The following is a 15,340-nucleotide window of genomic DNA, read 5'->3' as shown; positions in this document are numbered from 1 at the left end:
GCAACATTAGAAGCTCATTTATTTCAGTCAAACATTTTCAAAATAACTACATATGACCTCTGTGAACCCCATTAGGAGTTAAAGGGTAAAGGAACCCTTCTGTTTCTGACTGCAAACCTGCAGACAATCGTCACATTTTTCAGTGTTTTTCATTGTCGCAGTAATTTGGTAACATATATCTATAGAAACAAGAGCTTCTATTAACTAATTTGGGTCACTTTAAAAAAATAAGAAAGAAAGAAAGAAAGAAAGAAAGAAAGAAAGAAAGAAAGAAAGAAAGAAAGAAAGAAAGAAAGAAAGAAAGAAAGAAAGAAAGAAAGAAAGAAAGAAAGATGTAAATAAATAAAGTTACAAACGGGACGGTTGGGTGTGTCTAAATCCCCTTCTCGTCCGCTGGGCGGCAGTAGGAAGCTGTAAGTCTCGCGATACTACCTCTTTTCTCCTTGATGAGGAAGAGTCGCGGAAGAGGTAGAAGATTTTCCTGACGGCTCAGCAAGCGACCCATCAAGTTAGATAAAACTACCCGGCGAACCAGCGTTTTAAGCAGCTTTACAGGTCGGATAGACACCCGGACTGAAGGTAAAACACAGCGACGTGTAACGCCTCCTGTCTGATTGGTTTATTATTCGGTTGTTTTTACTGTAAAAGCTTCAGAAAGTGACCTCCTGCCGTTAGCGTTTAGCTGTTAGCAAGGCGTAGACAGCAGTGCAGCTGTTAGCCACTTAGCTCCAGGAGTGGAGCTCCAGGGGGGCTCGGGGGACTCCTCGGGGGGTTCCTGTGGTTGAGCCGTCAGCGTTTCATACGTGTGATGAGGATGAAAGCTTCCTCTCCGCGGGGCTGTCACGGTGTTTAAAGCTAACGCTGGGCTCGGCGTTAGCTTCTGCTAGCTCAGCCGGCTGCTTCCTTCTCTGAGCTGTTTGTGTCTCACTCGGTGTGTTTGGAGGCTCAGACCGAGCTCCGAGGATCACTGTGACCGGGCTCAGACCGAGGGTGGAGCCCCGTGTTTGAGCTCAGGTTCTCGGTTTAAACCAAACACATTTCTTTGTTTTCTCTCCGCAGGATCACGATGACAGCCGCACCTTACAACTACTCCTACATCTTCAAATACATCATCATCGGTGAGTGACCCGAGCTCCAGCTCCTGTGTTTACTCCCGCAGCTCTGCCAGAGCAGCTTTGCATGAGTCCGTTTATAATAACCGTTCTGTATCCGTGACCGCTGCCCCTCACATCAGTAAACTCCCTCCTTCTAGACTAAGCTTGCAGAAGTGCAGAACCTGGCGCTGGTAAATGTGGAGTGTCTGCAGCGGGTGCAGATATTAAATAAAGACGATGTTGAGCTGTGACTCATGCAGCGCTGCTCTGGTAAAGTCCAGGAGTGAAACTGGACGGTGAATGAGCAGGAACACTTCAATCACGGGGAGTAAAAACGCTTCATCCGGGTGTTTCCTGATCACTGTCAGCCTTGGTGGCCGACCTCACCTGTGTTTGTCTGTCTGCAGGTGATATGGGAGTCGGGAAGTCGTGTCTGCTGCATCAGTTCACAGAGAAGAAGTGTGAGTGCTGCTTTTCTTCTTCTCTTTGTTTACTAAAGTTTAAGAATAGAATAGAATAGGCTTTTATTGTTATTATACATGTATGATGAAATTGTGAGTTATGGATATTTAAAATTTACCACCACTGTTTGGGTATGAGGGGCAAAGTGGTACAGCCTGTGTTTCTAGGTCTTTTATTTTGAAAGGCAAGCAGTGGAAAATCAGTTCAGGCTGACTTTTAGAGTCTTTTTTCTAATAATGTCAAGTTTGTTGATTAGGAATCCGTCTTAGCTGTTTAACAGCACGGCTCTAGTTTATCATATAAATATCTTAATAATGATCAAGTGTCAAGTTCGGGCTTCATAAATATCGATCGGTTTTTTTTTTCTTCATTTTGATGTAACCGTAAACCTCCAACTTTGGAAACATTTAACAGGATTTCTTTGAATTGATGAACAATGTAAATAGATTAGCTTTTAGCATTCAGTTTGTTATGCTAGGAAAAAAACAAAAAGCGACTCGTGTGTTTGATTCTATCTGGATGGTTTCATGAAATTCATTCTGATAACAGATTTCGTGTGTTTGTGCCTGAGACAGCGACAAACACAAACATTTTTACCTTTACTTACCTGTTGGTGACCACTGCCCGTCCAATTCCTGTGTGTGTGTGTGTGTGTGTGTGTGTGTGTGTGTGTGTGTGTGTGTGTGCGCGCGCGCTGCAGTCATGGCAGACTGTCCTCACACCATCGGGGTGGAGTTCGGGACGAGGATCATGGAGGTCCACGGGCAGAAGGTGAAGCTGCAGATATGGGACACGGCGGGTCAGGAGCGGTTCAGGGCCGTCACCAGGTCCTACTACAGGGGGGCCGCCGGGGCCCTCATGGTCTACGACATCACCAGGTACCTAGGCAGGCGAGGGTGGATGGAGGAGGAGAAATCTGTGTCCTGTTTACTTAAAGGGACAGTTCACCATAAATGTAAAACTCTGGTTGCTCCGTCCTGTCGAGCTGCTAATTCAGCACTTTGTTGTTTGAGATCACAAACTGATAAAAAGACAAAAACCAACAAAACAAATCAGATATGCAGTGAAGATCATTTCATACAAAACATACACGAAATGAATGTAAGTTTCTGTCCTAGTAGAAAAAGTCGAACCATTAGATGAATAATAAATGATGAAGGTGTATGTAAAGTCATGTTAGATTAAATATGTCAGTTAAAACAAAGTAAACTGATAAAAATGGAAGTGATCCACAGACGCTCCGGTGAGCGGCTTCACGTCGGAACTATTTTCTTTCTACAGTCTACATCCACCAGCTATATCACTGTGCAGGAGGAAGTGTGCACTGAGGCATGAGGAACTGAGCATTATCTCTGTGCTCAGCTTTTTTTGTTTTGGTGGATCTGAAACATCCTTGAAATAGTTGTCAAACAGCTAACAGATCATCTGCAGAGGTTTATTTGAAGAGTTTCAGTCAGGTTTCAGAGCTCATCACAGCACAGAAACTGCTTTAGTGAAGGTTACAAATGATCTTCTTATGGCCTCTGACAGTGGACTCATCTCTGTGCTTGTCCTGCTAGACCTCAGTGCAGCGTTCGATACTGTCGACCATAATATCCTATTAGAGCGATTAGAACATGCTGTAGGTATTACAAGTACTGCGCTGCAGTGGTTTGTATCATATCTATCTAATAGACTCCAGTTTGTGCATGTAAATGGAGAGTCCTCTTCACACACTGAGGTTAATTATGGAGTTCCACAGGGTTCAGTGCTAGGACCAATTCTGTTTACATTATACATGCTTCCCTTAGGCAGCATCATTAGAAGACATAGCATACATTTACACTGCTATGCTGATGACACCCAGCTCTATCTGTCCATGTATTTAAAAGTAGAATGGGAGGCAGAGCCTTCAGTTTTCAGGCCCCTCTTCTGTGGAACCAGCTTCCAGTTTGGATTCAGGAGACAGACACTATCTCTACTTTCAAGATTAGGCTTCAAACTTTCCTTTTTGCTAAAGCATATAGTTAGGGCTGGACCAGGTGACCCTGAATCCTCCCTTAGTTATGCTGCAATAGACGTAGGCTGCCGGGGGATTCCCATGATGCATTGAGTTTTTCCTTTCCAGTCACCTTTCTCACTCACTATGTGTTAACAGACCTCTCTGCATCGAATCATATCTGTTATTAACCTCTGTCTCTCTTCCACAGCATGTCTTCATCCTGTCTTCCTTCTCTCACCCCAACCAATCGCAGCAGATGGCCCCGCCCCTCCCTGAGCCTGGTTCTGCTGGAGGTTTCTTCCTGTTAAAAGGGAGTTTTTCCTTCCCACTGTCACCAAAGTGCTGCTCATAGGGGGTCATATGATTGTTGGGTTTTTCTCTGTGTGTATTATTGTAGGATCAACCTTAAAACATTAATCGCCCTGAAGCCACTTTTGAATGTAGACGTGAGAAAGGAAAAAGTTCCTGCATGAGTGAATTTTTTGTGGATCACACTCATGTGTGATGCAGGGTGTAGACTGTCCCTTTAAAAGTAGTGTTATGTTTCATGTGATGAGGTTGTTGATGGAGGCCTCCACCTGCTCTTGGCTGATGGTGGGCGGTAATGTTTAAATCTTAGAGAGTGACTTGAAAGCAGCAGGTCGACCAAGAACCGGTTCCTTTGTAGGATTCTCATCCAGACTAAATATTTGCCAGGCGGTGACTCTGATGGCGCCCTGACAGTCGATGCTGCTGTGGACTAAATGTCAGACAAACGTTCAGAGAGTGTATTGACTTTGTTATTTTTGTGTGTTCAGGAGAAGTACCTACAATCACCTGAGCAGCTGGCTGACGGACGCCAGGAACCTGACCAACCCAAACACGGTGAGTGCGCCCACGCAGACTTCTGTGGCGACTCTTTTAAATCTTCTTTTCAGGCAGGAGAGAGAGAATGATTTCAAAATGGAGTCTGAAGGTGAAAGTGACCCAGAGCTGCGGTGCGTAAACAGACTTGGCTGGACCGCAGCTACAAGTAAACAGTTATTACATCCCTGCTCACGTTTATGGCAGTAACCCCGTGCAGCTAACAAACACCTGTTAAGCTGCTGTGCACGAAACATCCTTTAACCTGTGACGCGCTGAAGAGTCGCTGCTCAGTCTGCGTGTCTCCGTGTCGTAGGTGATCATTCTGATCGGCAACAAGGCCGACCTGGAGGCTCAGAGAGACGTGACGTACGAGGAGGCCAAACAGTTTGCCGAGGAGAACGGTGAGACGCTCGCACGATCAGATAAACGCTCAGCAGCAGACGGAGACTCGCTGATTCCTCTGATTTCTGCTTCCTGTTTCTCAGGTTTGCTGTTTCTGGAGGCCAGTGCCAAGACGTAAGTACGGCGTGTTAGAGAGGAAGCTCGTAGTGGCTCGATGGTTACGATTCATTCAGAAACCCGTTCACACCACAGAACGGTGAAGTGCATGAACACGTGTTTCTGGGTCTTTGTGATGACTGATGTTTTAATAAGTCCTGACGAGTTTGGCCTCTGCTTCTTCTGCAGAGGCGAGAACGTGGAGGAGGCCTTCCTGGAGGCAGCGAAGAGGATCTACCAGAACATTCAAGATGGCAGCCTGGACCTGAACGCCGCCGAGTCGGGAGTCCAGCACAAACCTTCGACACTGCAGGGGGGGCGCCCCAACCCCGACAACCAGCCAGCAAAGGAAGGCTGCAGCTGTTAACCTTGAACAGAAAGTACGAACGCATCGAACAGACCGACACACGGACTCCGCCGGGCACTAACACTCACACCCAGAACCAGTCCACACTCATCATCGGCGCTGTCCACCCGCCGTTTTCTAATCCAAAGCAAGATTCAACAATCCTCCATCCGTTCGAGACTTTACCAACTCTGACCCGATCCTGAAAACCAAATCTAGAAGCACATCTCTGCAGCGTGAACTGGCTCAGAAAGGCTCCCAGATCAGGACCAACCGAGGCGGCGACCTCATCCAAAACCAGTCTGAGCACAGACCTGTGTCAATCTGGCCTTTGTAAACCACAACGCTTTAATCTCAAAACCAGAGAACTCCCCCAAACTGGGCCGCTCTCCCCACCGCGTCTCCATCGAGGATGCTTCAGCTCACACGCATTAAAAACCTCCTGCAGACTCGATCAGGATCATCGTGAGTACGCCACATTTGGTTTTCCATAAAATTCGGGCTTCCTTATCAACAAACCAATCAGCGCCATTGATCAGACCGACCCAGACAAACCGCCGCAGCAGGACGTGACGGTGAACGCTGGCGATCACGGAGGACTCCTGTCAGTCAGCTACGGTGGGCCGGCGTGCGGCCTGGACTGTGCAGAGTCCAGAGTAGGGTCGACTGAATCCGGACTAAAGTGAAGGTTTCACAGATTTAGCATCTTTCGTTTTTTTCTCCCATAAGTAAAATGTTTAAATTCAGACAAACAAAACCAAATTGGGACAAAATGAAATTCAAAATAAGCAGACTCGCTGCTCTCAGTCCGAGTCCAGGTTCCCAATTCTGATTTACGTTCAAACTCCATCCCTCGGTTGGCTCTGCCTGGATGTCTCGGCTCACCCGGGATGTTCAGCTCTCTGCAGGGAAATGTTGTGAGTTTGTAGACTGAACCGGAGCGCAGGCCAGCGGACGTCTGTCACCTTCAGAACCAAAGAGGACACCTGAGCGCTGTGAAGCTGGAAGCTGACTGAAGGAGCCTCTGAGCTCCTGCAGAAATCCACCTCTGTTATTTTAGGAAGCAGAAGCTGAGAGAGCAACGAGAAAGGAGCACCCCAACCATCGAGTCGTGACGGCGTTTTAGCTTTTATTGCCTCTTTCTGTCTGCACGAAGCCAGTACAGCTGCCAGGTTTTGTTTTTTCACCACTGCTGTGTAGTATGAAAGTCATTTGAATGCATCGTCTGAATGCATGAAAATTACTGCAAGTTCCCATCTCCCAGCTCCAAGGGAGGAAAATAGTGACAGGAAAGAGGTCGGAAGGTCGGTTAGGAACCATCGGATGAGACAGTCTGCGCCTGCAGCTCCACCCACACAGCCACCCTTTCAATTTATGAAGTCTGTGAACTGATGTGAGTCTCGGTCGCTCTGTGAGGGATGAAGAACCCGAACGTCTCTCCGGCCCCTCGCTGGATCAGTTCAGGATGGATTTTTATTAAATGCCTTCATTATTTTCTTGTTTCTGTTTTTGGTTTTAACCAAATAAATACAGGATGTTCCCACAGCTCCCCCTTGTGGCCATTGTGTTTGCGTTGTTGAGCCAGGATTGCACTTTATCACTGTGCTTTCTCTGGTTTCCGCCGCGCTGCTGTGGAGACGTCACTGCTTCAAACGTCACGTAGACACCAGCGAGCGTATCTGAGGGAGAATGTGCTTTGTGGAGAAAATGATGCCTTCATGGTTTCTGGATCTACTGTTTTCCTCTTTGAAAAATCATTCCTGCACTAAAAGCTTCCCAAAGCTCCGAGTGATGCTCTGCCAGATTTCATTTCACACTTTTAAACCACCAAAGTCTGTGAGCACTAATGGGAGGGAGCAGCTTTTGCATTTAGAGTTTGGATCAGTTAACCTGGAATTAGTCTACCTGTATTTCTGCTTATTTACACTAAAATTAACAAAATACCCGAGAAATGTTTCCTTTGAGTCCCAGAAGTGACAAAACCCGGAGAGATGGAGTTGAAGGTCCATAAGCCATTAAAAGTTTCACCACCAGGGGGAGTGTTTCACCAGCAGGTGTGCTGCCGTTTAACCTTAAACCAGGCGTGGACGACGGCTCCATCCTGTGGTAGAGAGTGGTATTACACACAGTACGGCTGGCTGAGCTGGAGTCTCTTCAACATGAAGGTTATTGCACATTTTATTAAAATTTAAAGTTTTGGAACTTTTTGACAGAAATTAACAAAAAGGATCTTTGATCGTTACTGAAATGATTACACTAATGTTTTTAATTACCTTTAATGCATGTAAATCACCTGTTGTGTATTTCTACATTCCTACAGTTTTGTTGCACTTTATTTTTGGGGGAAATTGGAAAATATGACGTAAATTTTAAAACATTCTGAAAATTTTTGTCTGTAGTATTAAAGTGAATGATGACCCAGAAAAAGTCGACTGGTTAAACCCAGGAAAACAAAAGAAATGATAAATTATCCCGTTTGTGTAGATTTAACATGGCGTCACTCAGCAGATCTCTTAATTGGGGAATTTTGTCGCCTCCGGGGTGCCGTATGGTCATCATGTCACTGCTCGCGCCGAGGTCACGTTATATGAAGTAAAAACGTCACCTCAGCATCTGGTTGTGACGCGTCCACATCTGTCTGAACGGGGCACGATCATGTGACTTTACCCTCTGCTGTTGTCTGATTGGTGGACAGCAGCGCGCTCCAACTATGATGAGTGATTTAACAATAAAACCTTTATGCGGTGAAAACAAACACGAAGCGTTTCAGGCGTCCTGTCTTTGTTTTTTCCTGATCGACCCCAAAATAAAAAAACCCTGAAGTTTGTTTTTACTCTGCAGTGACCAAAAAGTCTGTGAGGCGTCACCGGGATCGGCGCCTTCAGCTTCCCTCGCCAAAGCGCTCAGCATCCAAAACTATTACACAAGACTTCTTATGCAAAATGGGAAAAACTTTATGGGATGGCCTCGGTCGTTACGCTGTTCAGAGTCTTAATTTCTATATATTAATGAGAAGACGATGCAGCGAAATCAGGTTAAACTACAGCTGACGTCCTTTTTATTTTTCCGTGTGCTCGTAGCAAAATCGTCTGATCAGCCTGAGGGAGGCGCTGCTGTTTGGCTGAAGCATGTGCAACTATAACAGTGAGGTGGAGATCAGGTGATGGAGTCGCTGTTTTTCTGTCTGTTCATTTTTCAGAAATCTGCTAAAATTAAAAAAGCTTATTCTGATTGTTTGCAATGATTCTCTGCAGCTGAAGCTGTCATTGTCCAACTGTGGAGACTCAGTTCTTTGTAAATAAACTATATATATGCTGTATATACGCCGATGACTCACTGCTCTTGTGTTCAACTGTAATTCTTCTGTCTGCCTGCAGAGGGCAGTGCGTCGGACTTTTATCTCAGTTAACATTAAATTCACTTATAACTAAAATTCACTGCATTCAAAGTTCACATTTTTTCCAAGTTTATTTTTATTTCAAACATAAAAATGTTTACAGGGTTTAGAAAAACATTCACGTCCGTCTTCTCTCCGTTAGCGCGGCGAACAGAAAAGTCGTCGTTCGCGTCACTGTGGGCGCTTCCTCACGTAATGTTCTGTTTTTGGCTCCACTTCCTGCTCATGTTTAAAGTGAAAGCAGCAGTCATGTGATCACATGCAGCGAGTCATGGATTCGTCTTTAAAGTGTGAAACGGGAAAACTCATTCTGATCAGGCTGTTTGATTATCAAAGGCCAATTAATCAATATTGTGATCAGCTGCGGGCCTATCAGTGTCTTTCTGTGCTGGTCACATGACTTCCAGCCGAGCGAGACTTTAAACATGAACAGAAGAGCTGGTCGGACAATCCCCTCAGCTATGTAATGTTGCCGTGGTAACACAAGGTGAGGGAGCGAGGGGGCGTGTCCTCAGCAGTCAGTTTGCTTCGAGGGCACAGCGTCACTACGTGGCTCTGCTCTTGGAGGCGGGCTCTGTCTCCTGCTCGTACTCGATCTCCACGTACGCTCGCTTCTTCCTCGCTGCCGAGCCGTTCGCCGGAGATTTGCCTTTAGACCGCGAAGCCTTCGTCTGCACCTCCATCTCCTCTTCAACCTCCTCCTCCTCCTCGCTGGACTCGTCCTGCTCCTCCTCATCACTGCTCGTCTTCAGCTTGTTCATGTCCTGCAAGGAGGAAGTCCAGTTAATGTAACAGTCAAACAATCGCATTTAAAGATCACGCCAGCAGAGCGGCGACCGACGTCTGAAAGGACAAAACTGCGTCAACGCGTCTCTGGATTCTGACTTCCTGCTCCTCTCTGACTCAACTTCCTGTCTTATTCAGTCCGACCTGAAAGCAGTTCATCAGACTTCAGTCGCCCCCTGCTGGTCATTAGAGAGAAGAGTTACCTCAAAGTCGCTCAGGTCGCTCTCCTCCACTTCTTCTTCTGCTACGAACTCTCTCTGCCCAACGTCCTGCACACACACGCACACGCACGCACACACAGGACATCCTTTCAGAATAAAGTTTTACAAACATGTTCAGCAGCTGGTGTAGTAACAGCTGCCTCAATCACCTCGTCCTCCTCCTCTTCTTCTTCTTCCTCCTCCTCCTCTGACTCGCTCTCCTGGTCCTGCTGCTCCAGCGCTCGGTCGAAGGCGTGCACGGGGAAGTTGTAGATGTCTCCGTACTGAAACAAACATAGACCGTGAGTTAAACCGCACGATCGTCCTTGGCGTGCGAGCAGCGGTCGCGTTGGCGTCGTACCGTTCCCTGTTTAAGTCGCTCCAGCAGCTCCTTCTCGATGGCGTTATCCAGCTGAGCAGCAATCAGAGCCTTCTCCTAAAAGAAAACACCAACAAAGAAGAGACGGCCGTCAGAGCTCCTGTTCCAGGTCAAAGGTCACGATGAGATGAACTACAGAGGAATGAGCAGTGCTTCTGCTTTTGGTAACTTTTAGCAAATGTTTGCATCATTTTATTTTATGAAGTTCAGACAAAAGGAAAAAATCCTGAATCCTCTAAACAGGAGCAGCCAGCAGCTTTTAAGGTGGACCGTTCAGATGCTGCGAATCAGTCATTCCGCCTTAAATATCAGTTCGACGCCTGTTCCTCTTCAAAGCGAGGAAAGAATTCCAGCCGGACTTTATTCAACATGAACGTTCCCTCTCTGTGGAAAACCGAAACTCGGCTCCTAATTTGTAAGGAAAATGTGACCTACGACCTCTCGTAGTCTGATTGCAGCTCTGTTAGGTGGTCAAGCGCCACCTTTGGGTGTGGTTAAAAGTCTCACCTCCTTCCTCCTCTCTCTGGTCTCCACCTTCCTGCTGAGAGGAACCAGCTTCCTCCTGAAACACACAGACAAGCAGGATGAACGCGGCGGGACGACACACCAGCTTCCTACTCGCAGTACTCGCTGTACTTTGTGTACTGCAGTACGGTCTGAGTACTCACTGCCTTTTGAGGACCAGTTTGCGCATGCGGATCAGGTACTGGGTGATTTTAGTGAACCTCTGTTTGCATTTGTGTCGGATGAATCGAGGCCAGTAGATCAAGTTCTCATCTATCTGTTCCAGAGCCTTCTCATAGTTCTTACTGAGCTTCACCTGCGCACACACACACACACACACACACACACACACACGCACGCACGCACGCACGCACGCACGCACACACACACACACACACACACGCACACACGCACACACACACACAGTTTGAGGCGTGAGTTAAAATCTTGTAAACTGAAGTTAGCTTCTTTTACACCAGATTCTTTAAACCGTGTCGAGGACGTCGGGCCATCGTCAGGAGACGTGACGTCTCCGTGTCTGGTGATCCACCACGACGAGTGACATAATCCCACTTTAGCCGCTCACCTTCTCCCACATCCTGGCAGGAAAAGCCGCCCTCTCGATGACCTTCATGTAGAGGAAGCACTGACCTGAAACACAAACGTTCCTCGCGTTACTCCCAAGACCTGCTGACCTGAGATCTGCCGGTAAAGCTGATGAGAGCGAGCGAGGACTCACCTTTCTCCTCCCTGATGGTGGCGTACTGGCTGTTGGCGAGCGGGCAGGACGCGCGGTTACACAGGCCCGTGATGTTGTACTCATTCCGGCAGAAGTTCTGACTCTTGGTCCTGGACAGAGAAACAAAGACGTGACACGGCTCAGAGCTCGTCAATGACACGAGTCGATAAATCCAAGCCGAGCGTGACTTACTTCACTTTGAAGGAGCAGAACTGCGTGTTTCCAATGATGTCCCAGATCACCTGCAGGGGGCGGATCACACACTGATGCACATTACTGCTGCCTCAGTTTCTTTTTATGATTTTATTTAATTATTCGTCACTGAACTTTGAGAGACTTCACCATTAGACTTACTATCGTGTGAATTTATTTTAGCACTTTTCTGCTTACGTGAATCTATTTAAGGATGTGTTGCGTGCTGAGCTTTTGTTAAGTCTGACTACAGTTCGTCTTTTTCCTTCATGTGGAGCCTGATGATCTTTACGACACACGGAGAAAAGAATGATGGGTAACTGTGGCCGAAGTGAGGTCCACGCAGGTCTGTGACTGACTCCGCTTCATGATGTATTGATCGGAGTGTTTGCTGGAAAACTAAAAAACGGTAAAACTGATTTTATTTAATGGAATTTGGCGTGACCGGAAGAGCCGGCTAGCATTTAGCCTGGTGATGTGTTGAAACGCGTATTTTATCTCCGGATAAATGAGTACGGTTCAGCTCATGGTTCCTTTAAACTCCGGAGCTCTCACCGGCCAGCTAGCGTTAGCACGCAGAGCTAACAGCGCTTCTCGGCGGCTGTAAAAGAGCTTGTGACACTTACGTCGTCGTGCTGCATTTCCGGGTCCTCTCAGAGCGGGTCGGCTCGTCGGATATAATAAAATTAAATAAGTTCCGATCACGGCGTGAGACTTTTTCAGCAGACCTGGAACCACATGGACGATCAGGGCGACACCATCTGTGTTTGGACAGAAATCTCATCCGGAGTGACGTCACCCGGAAGAAACATCGCGAGACTTCGAGATGTAACGTGTGTTGTAGATGTTATTATTACTTAGCGCATGCATTCGTGTAAAACGGCGTGATTGGGCTGCTGCTGAATAAAGATGATTGAATAGAGATTAAAAGCGAAAAGCACTGGAAACAGAGAAGCCTCCATCAGCATGCACCCGGCCAGGTGGAGAACTTCATCTACACCTCCCATCTCCCGTACAACCACAACTAGAAGTTCCACTCATGACAGGAAACACTTAAACACATCACCGAGACGTTACTGGCGGAGCTCAGCTTGACTTCAACATTTAGGTGGAGGTCGCTGGGTTGATGGGTCAGTGCAGTCAGACTCTGGGGAGTCAGCTGGCCTGCTGTGTGCTGAGTTCACTGACCCACTTCTGCACTCAAACAAAATGACTCCCGTTTCTCTGTGAACCCTAAAGCAGATGTTTTTGCTCTGTGGTGCATTCAGGTTCACATGATTGTGGTTTAAAGAGTTGTTGTGTAGCCTGTACAGGTGTTTGTAAGTAAAGACCACCAGACTGGGACGTGACACCTAACCCACCACCCACTCCGAGTCTGTGGCATCCCTGTCATTCAAAAACATTGACTGGGATTCTGTTTATGTGTATTTATCATTAAATAACTGAGACAAAACAAAACGACAGCACCGACAGTAAAAAGCATGTTTACAACTAAAGAAAGTGTCACCACTAAAAAACTACACTATTACTACAAACATGTACAAGTACAGAATCTGAGATAGAACTGTGTAGAGTAGAACATCACTGCAGGAACATCCTGATCAGCGATAATATGAAACATTGACTAATGATCCGTATCTTATAAATGCTTCTTGTCAAGGTCAGACGGGCTGAGGCGCATGCGTAACAAGAAGGCTGCACCTTACACGGATGGTCCGTGAACGCACCAATCATCATACTTCTTGAACAAGAAGGATCATAATACAGCACACGCGCTCTGAGGCTTTACGGAGCGGCTCGAGCGCTCTGACTGACGGTGCTCTTCTTCACGTGAGTGTTTCTCTTGACTTCATCAGCTCACTGCGCAAACTCCGACAGCGCGGCACGCAAAAGGTTTTAATGTTTCTGAGCGAGAAAACGTGAGAGCAGCACGGGTTTCTGGTCTGACGGGAGCGATGCATTCTGGGAAAGACCGCGGTTCAAATCAGCTCTGCAGCGACCCCAGCGCTCTGGAGGGGAGCTGCAACATAAAAACACAAGACTGAAGAAGTTTAATGTCATATACACACCGCAAAACACAAATGGTTACGCTGAGCAATCAAATTGTTACTTTGCGAGTTCCCTTCAAACAACTAAATAAACAAGTAACTAATATAAAGAATAAATGTAGTACTTATGTGTTTATGTACACAAAGGTAGGGTGTAGTTAAAATTTGAAAGTGCAAGTAGTTATGCAACACAGTGTTAAGATATTCAGAATGTGCAAATTTTAAAATTGTTTATGTTGTATGAAGTTGTGTTATATTGTATATAAACGTTCACAGTTGCAAATTTACAGGTCAGGTTATTGATAGACAATCACAGTTCGACAGTTAGTCAGGGATTCAGTAGCCTGATGGCCTGTGGGTTGTCCTTACTTTCACACTCCTGTAGCGTCTGCCAGATGGCAGGAGTGTGAACAGTGTGTGCTGTGGGTGGGTGCGTCCCTATCCTGAGTGGTGCTGTTCTCGTACCACACTGATGGAGTTTGTCAGGATACTCTCAACTGTTCATCTGTAAACATTGCTGAGATGTTTGGAGGTTAATCCTAATTTTCTCAGCTTCCTCAGGAAGAAGAGTCGTTGTTGAGCCTTCTTGATGATCTGCCGTGGTTATGGGTCCAGGTGAGATCCTCACTGATGTGGGTGCAGAGGAATTTGAAGGTCTTCACCCTCTGCACAGGAAGTTTTAGTGCACAGGCATATTAATAAATCAGACACAGAAAATAAGAACTGAGTAGAAGGAGTTTGTTTGTAATGAAACTGTGTGTGACGTCTGAAGTACAGAAATAACACCATATAAGACACATGGTGAGCGTCAAATGTTAGAGATCCTGCAACTGGCGTTTTGGGCTGTGCAGGGGTCTCTCTCTTCCAGAAGATGATTGAATAAAAGAAATATAAATGTTTTAACACACTATGAGTCGGTTTTCTCTGTTCTATCATGGGGACAAAAGAATCGGGGTTAATAATACATAGTGGGGCGAGCTGGTCTCTCCTCATCCTCGGGTCAACAATCACCTCCTTAGTCTTCTAAACATTTAAGGACAGATTTTCCAGGCACCAGGTCACCAGCTGAGCCACCTCTTCACTGCAGGCCGTCTCCTCTCCAACAGCTATCAGCCTAACAATGGTTGTGTTGTCAGCAAACTTAATGATGGAGGTGTTGCTCTGGGAGGGGATGCAGTCATAGGTGAAGAGGGTGTACAGGGGTGGACTGAGCACACAGCCTTGGGGGGTCCCTGGGCTCACTATCTTTGTACGTGAGATACCAACTCTGACTGCCTGAAGCCTGCCTGTGAGGTGCTTTTCCACCAGTCTGTTTGGGCTGACGGTGTTGAATGCTGAGCTGTAGTCTATAAACAGCATTCGAACATAGGTGTCCTTATATTCGAGGCGTGAGAGGGCTGTGTGGAACGCTGCATTAACGGCGTCCTCGGTAGAACGATTCTTCCGATATGCAAACCTGCAGAGTCGAATGTGTCCGGGATGGATTCTTTGATATGGGACACGACTATCCTCTCAAAACACTTCGTTACAATTAAAGTGAGAGCAATGTTCAAACGACTCTAAATATTTAATACTTAATAAACCTCATAAACAGACTCCGACTACAAAAACTTTGTGTTTTCTGAGCCAATCACAGGTGGACTTGTGTTTTGGAACATTATCGCTTTAAGATAATGATCCACTTCTACTTTGGTAACTACACAAGTTCAGCAAAGATCCACTGTCTGTGTTAAAAAGTGAACCCAAATCCATTTTACACCCAGTCCCAGTCTAAAGCCAAAATCTGGTTTCTGCTCTCTCTGAGGATCAGTGTGTCACAGTTTGTACAGAACGAAGTGTCGGAGGCAGAAAGAACGAGCGAGTCCGAG

General features: G+C 46.4%; 2 protein-coding genes, 1 long non-coding RNA gene and 1 other non-coding gene across 4 annotated transcripts; 2 read left to right on the top strand and 2 right to left on the bottom strand.

The window, feature by feature from the left end:
- The first annotated feature begins 423 nt into the window (after positions 1-423).
- On the top strand, positions 424-5,385 carry LOC101478210 (ras-related protein Rab-14). The gene is made up of 8 exons (XM_004575325.5): positions 424-579; positions 1,060-1,118; positions 1,502-1,555; positions 2,257-2,434; positions 4,335-4,401; positions 4,697-4,784; positions 4,869-4,899; positions 5,071-5,385. Exons 2-8 carry the CDS (start codon positions 1,067-1,069, stop codon positions 5,246-5,248), a joined length of 648 nt encoding a protein of 215 aa, XP_004575382.1. The 5' UTR covers positions 424-579; positions 1,060-1,066; the 3' UTR covers positions 5,249-5,385.
- A 44-nt stretch (positions 5,386-5,429) lies between these two features.
- On the top strand, positions 5,430-8,550 carry LOC143421549 (uncharacterized). Its single transcript, XR_013101230.1, has 2 exons — positions 5,430-7,392; positions 8,308-8,550. It is a non-coding gene; the product is annotated as an uncharacterized LOC143421549 (long non-coding RNA).
- A 126-nt stretch (positions 8,551-8,676) lies between these two features.
- On the bottom strand, positions 8,677-12,410 carry mak16 (MAK16 homolog (S. cerevisiae)). The gene is made up of 10 exons (XM_004575322.5): positions 12,051-12,410; positions 11,425-11,474; positions 11,233-11,342; positions 11,080-11,144; positions 10,658-10,809; positions 10,497-10,551; positions 9,972-10,046; positions 9,781-9,894; positions 9,614-9,679; positions 8,677-9,388 (listed from the first exon to the last, which is right to left on the bottom strand). The coding sequence occupies exons 1-10, from the start codon at positions 12,063-12,065 to the stop codon at positions 9,170-9,172; spliced, it is 921 nt and encodes a 306-aa protein (XP_004575379.1). The 5' UTR covers positions 12,066-12,410; the 3' UTR covers positions 8,677-9,169.
- Positions 12,411-13,083: 673 nt separating this feature from the next.
- On the bottom strand, positions 13,084-13,181 carry LOC111501377 (small nucleolar RNA U13). The gene has a single exon (XR_002721483.1). It is a non-coding gene; the product is annotated as a small nucleolar RNA U13 (small nucleolar RNA).
- Between the last annotated feature and the right edge of the window lie 2,159 nt (positions 13,182-15,340).

The sequence above is a fragment of the Maylandia zebra genome, linkage group LG12 (assembly GCF_041146795.1).
Source record: "Maylandia zebra isolate NMK-2024a linkage group LG12, Mzebra_GT3a, whole genome shotgun sequence".
Lineage (NCBI taxonomy): Eukaryota > Metazoa > Chordata > Actinopteri > Cichliformes > Cichlidae > Maylandia > Maylandia zebra.
The sequence above is the reverse complement of the archived record's forward strand: the minus strand, read 5'-3'. Positions and strand labels throughout refer to the sequence as shown.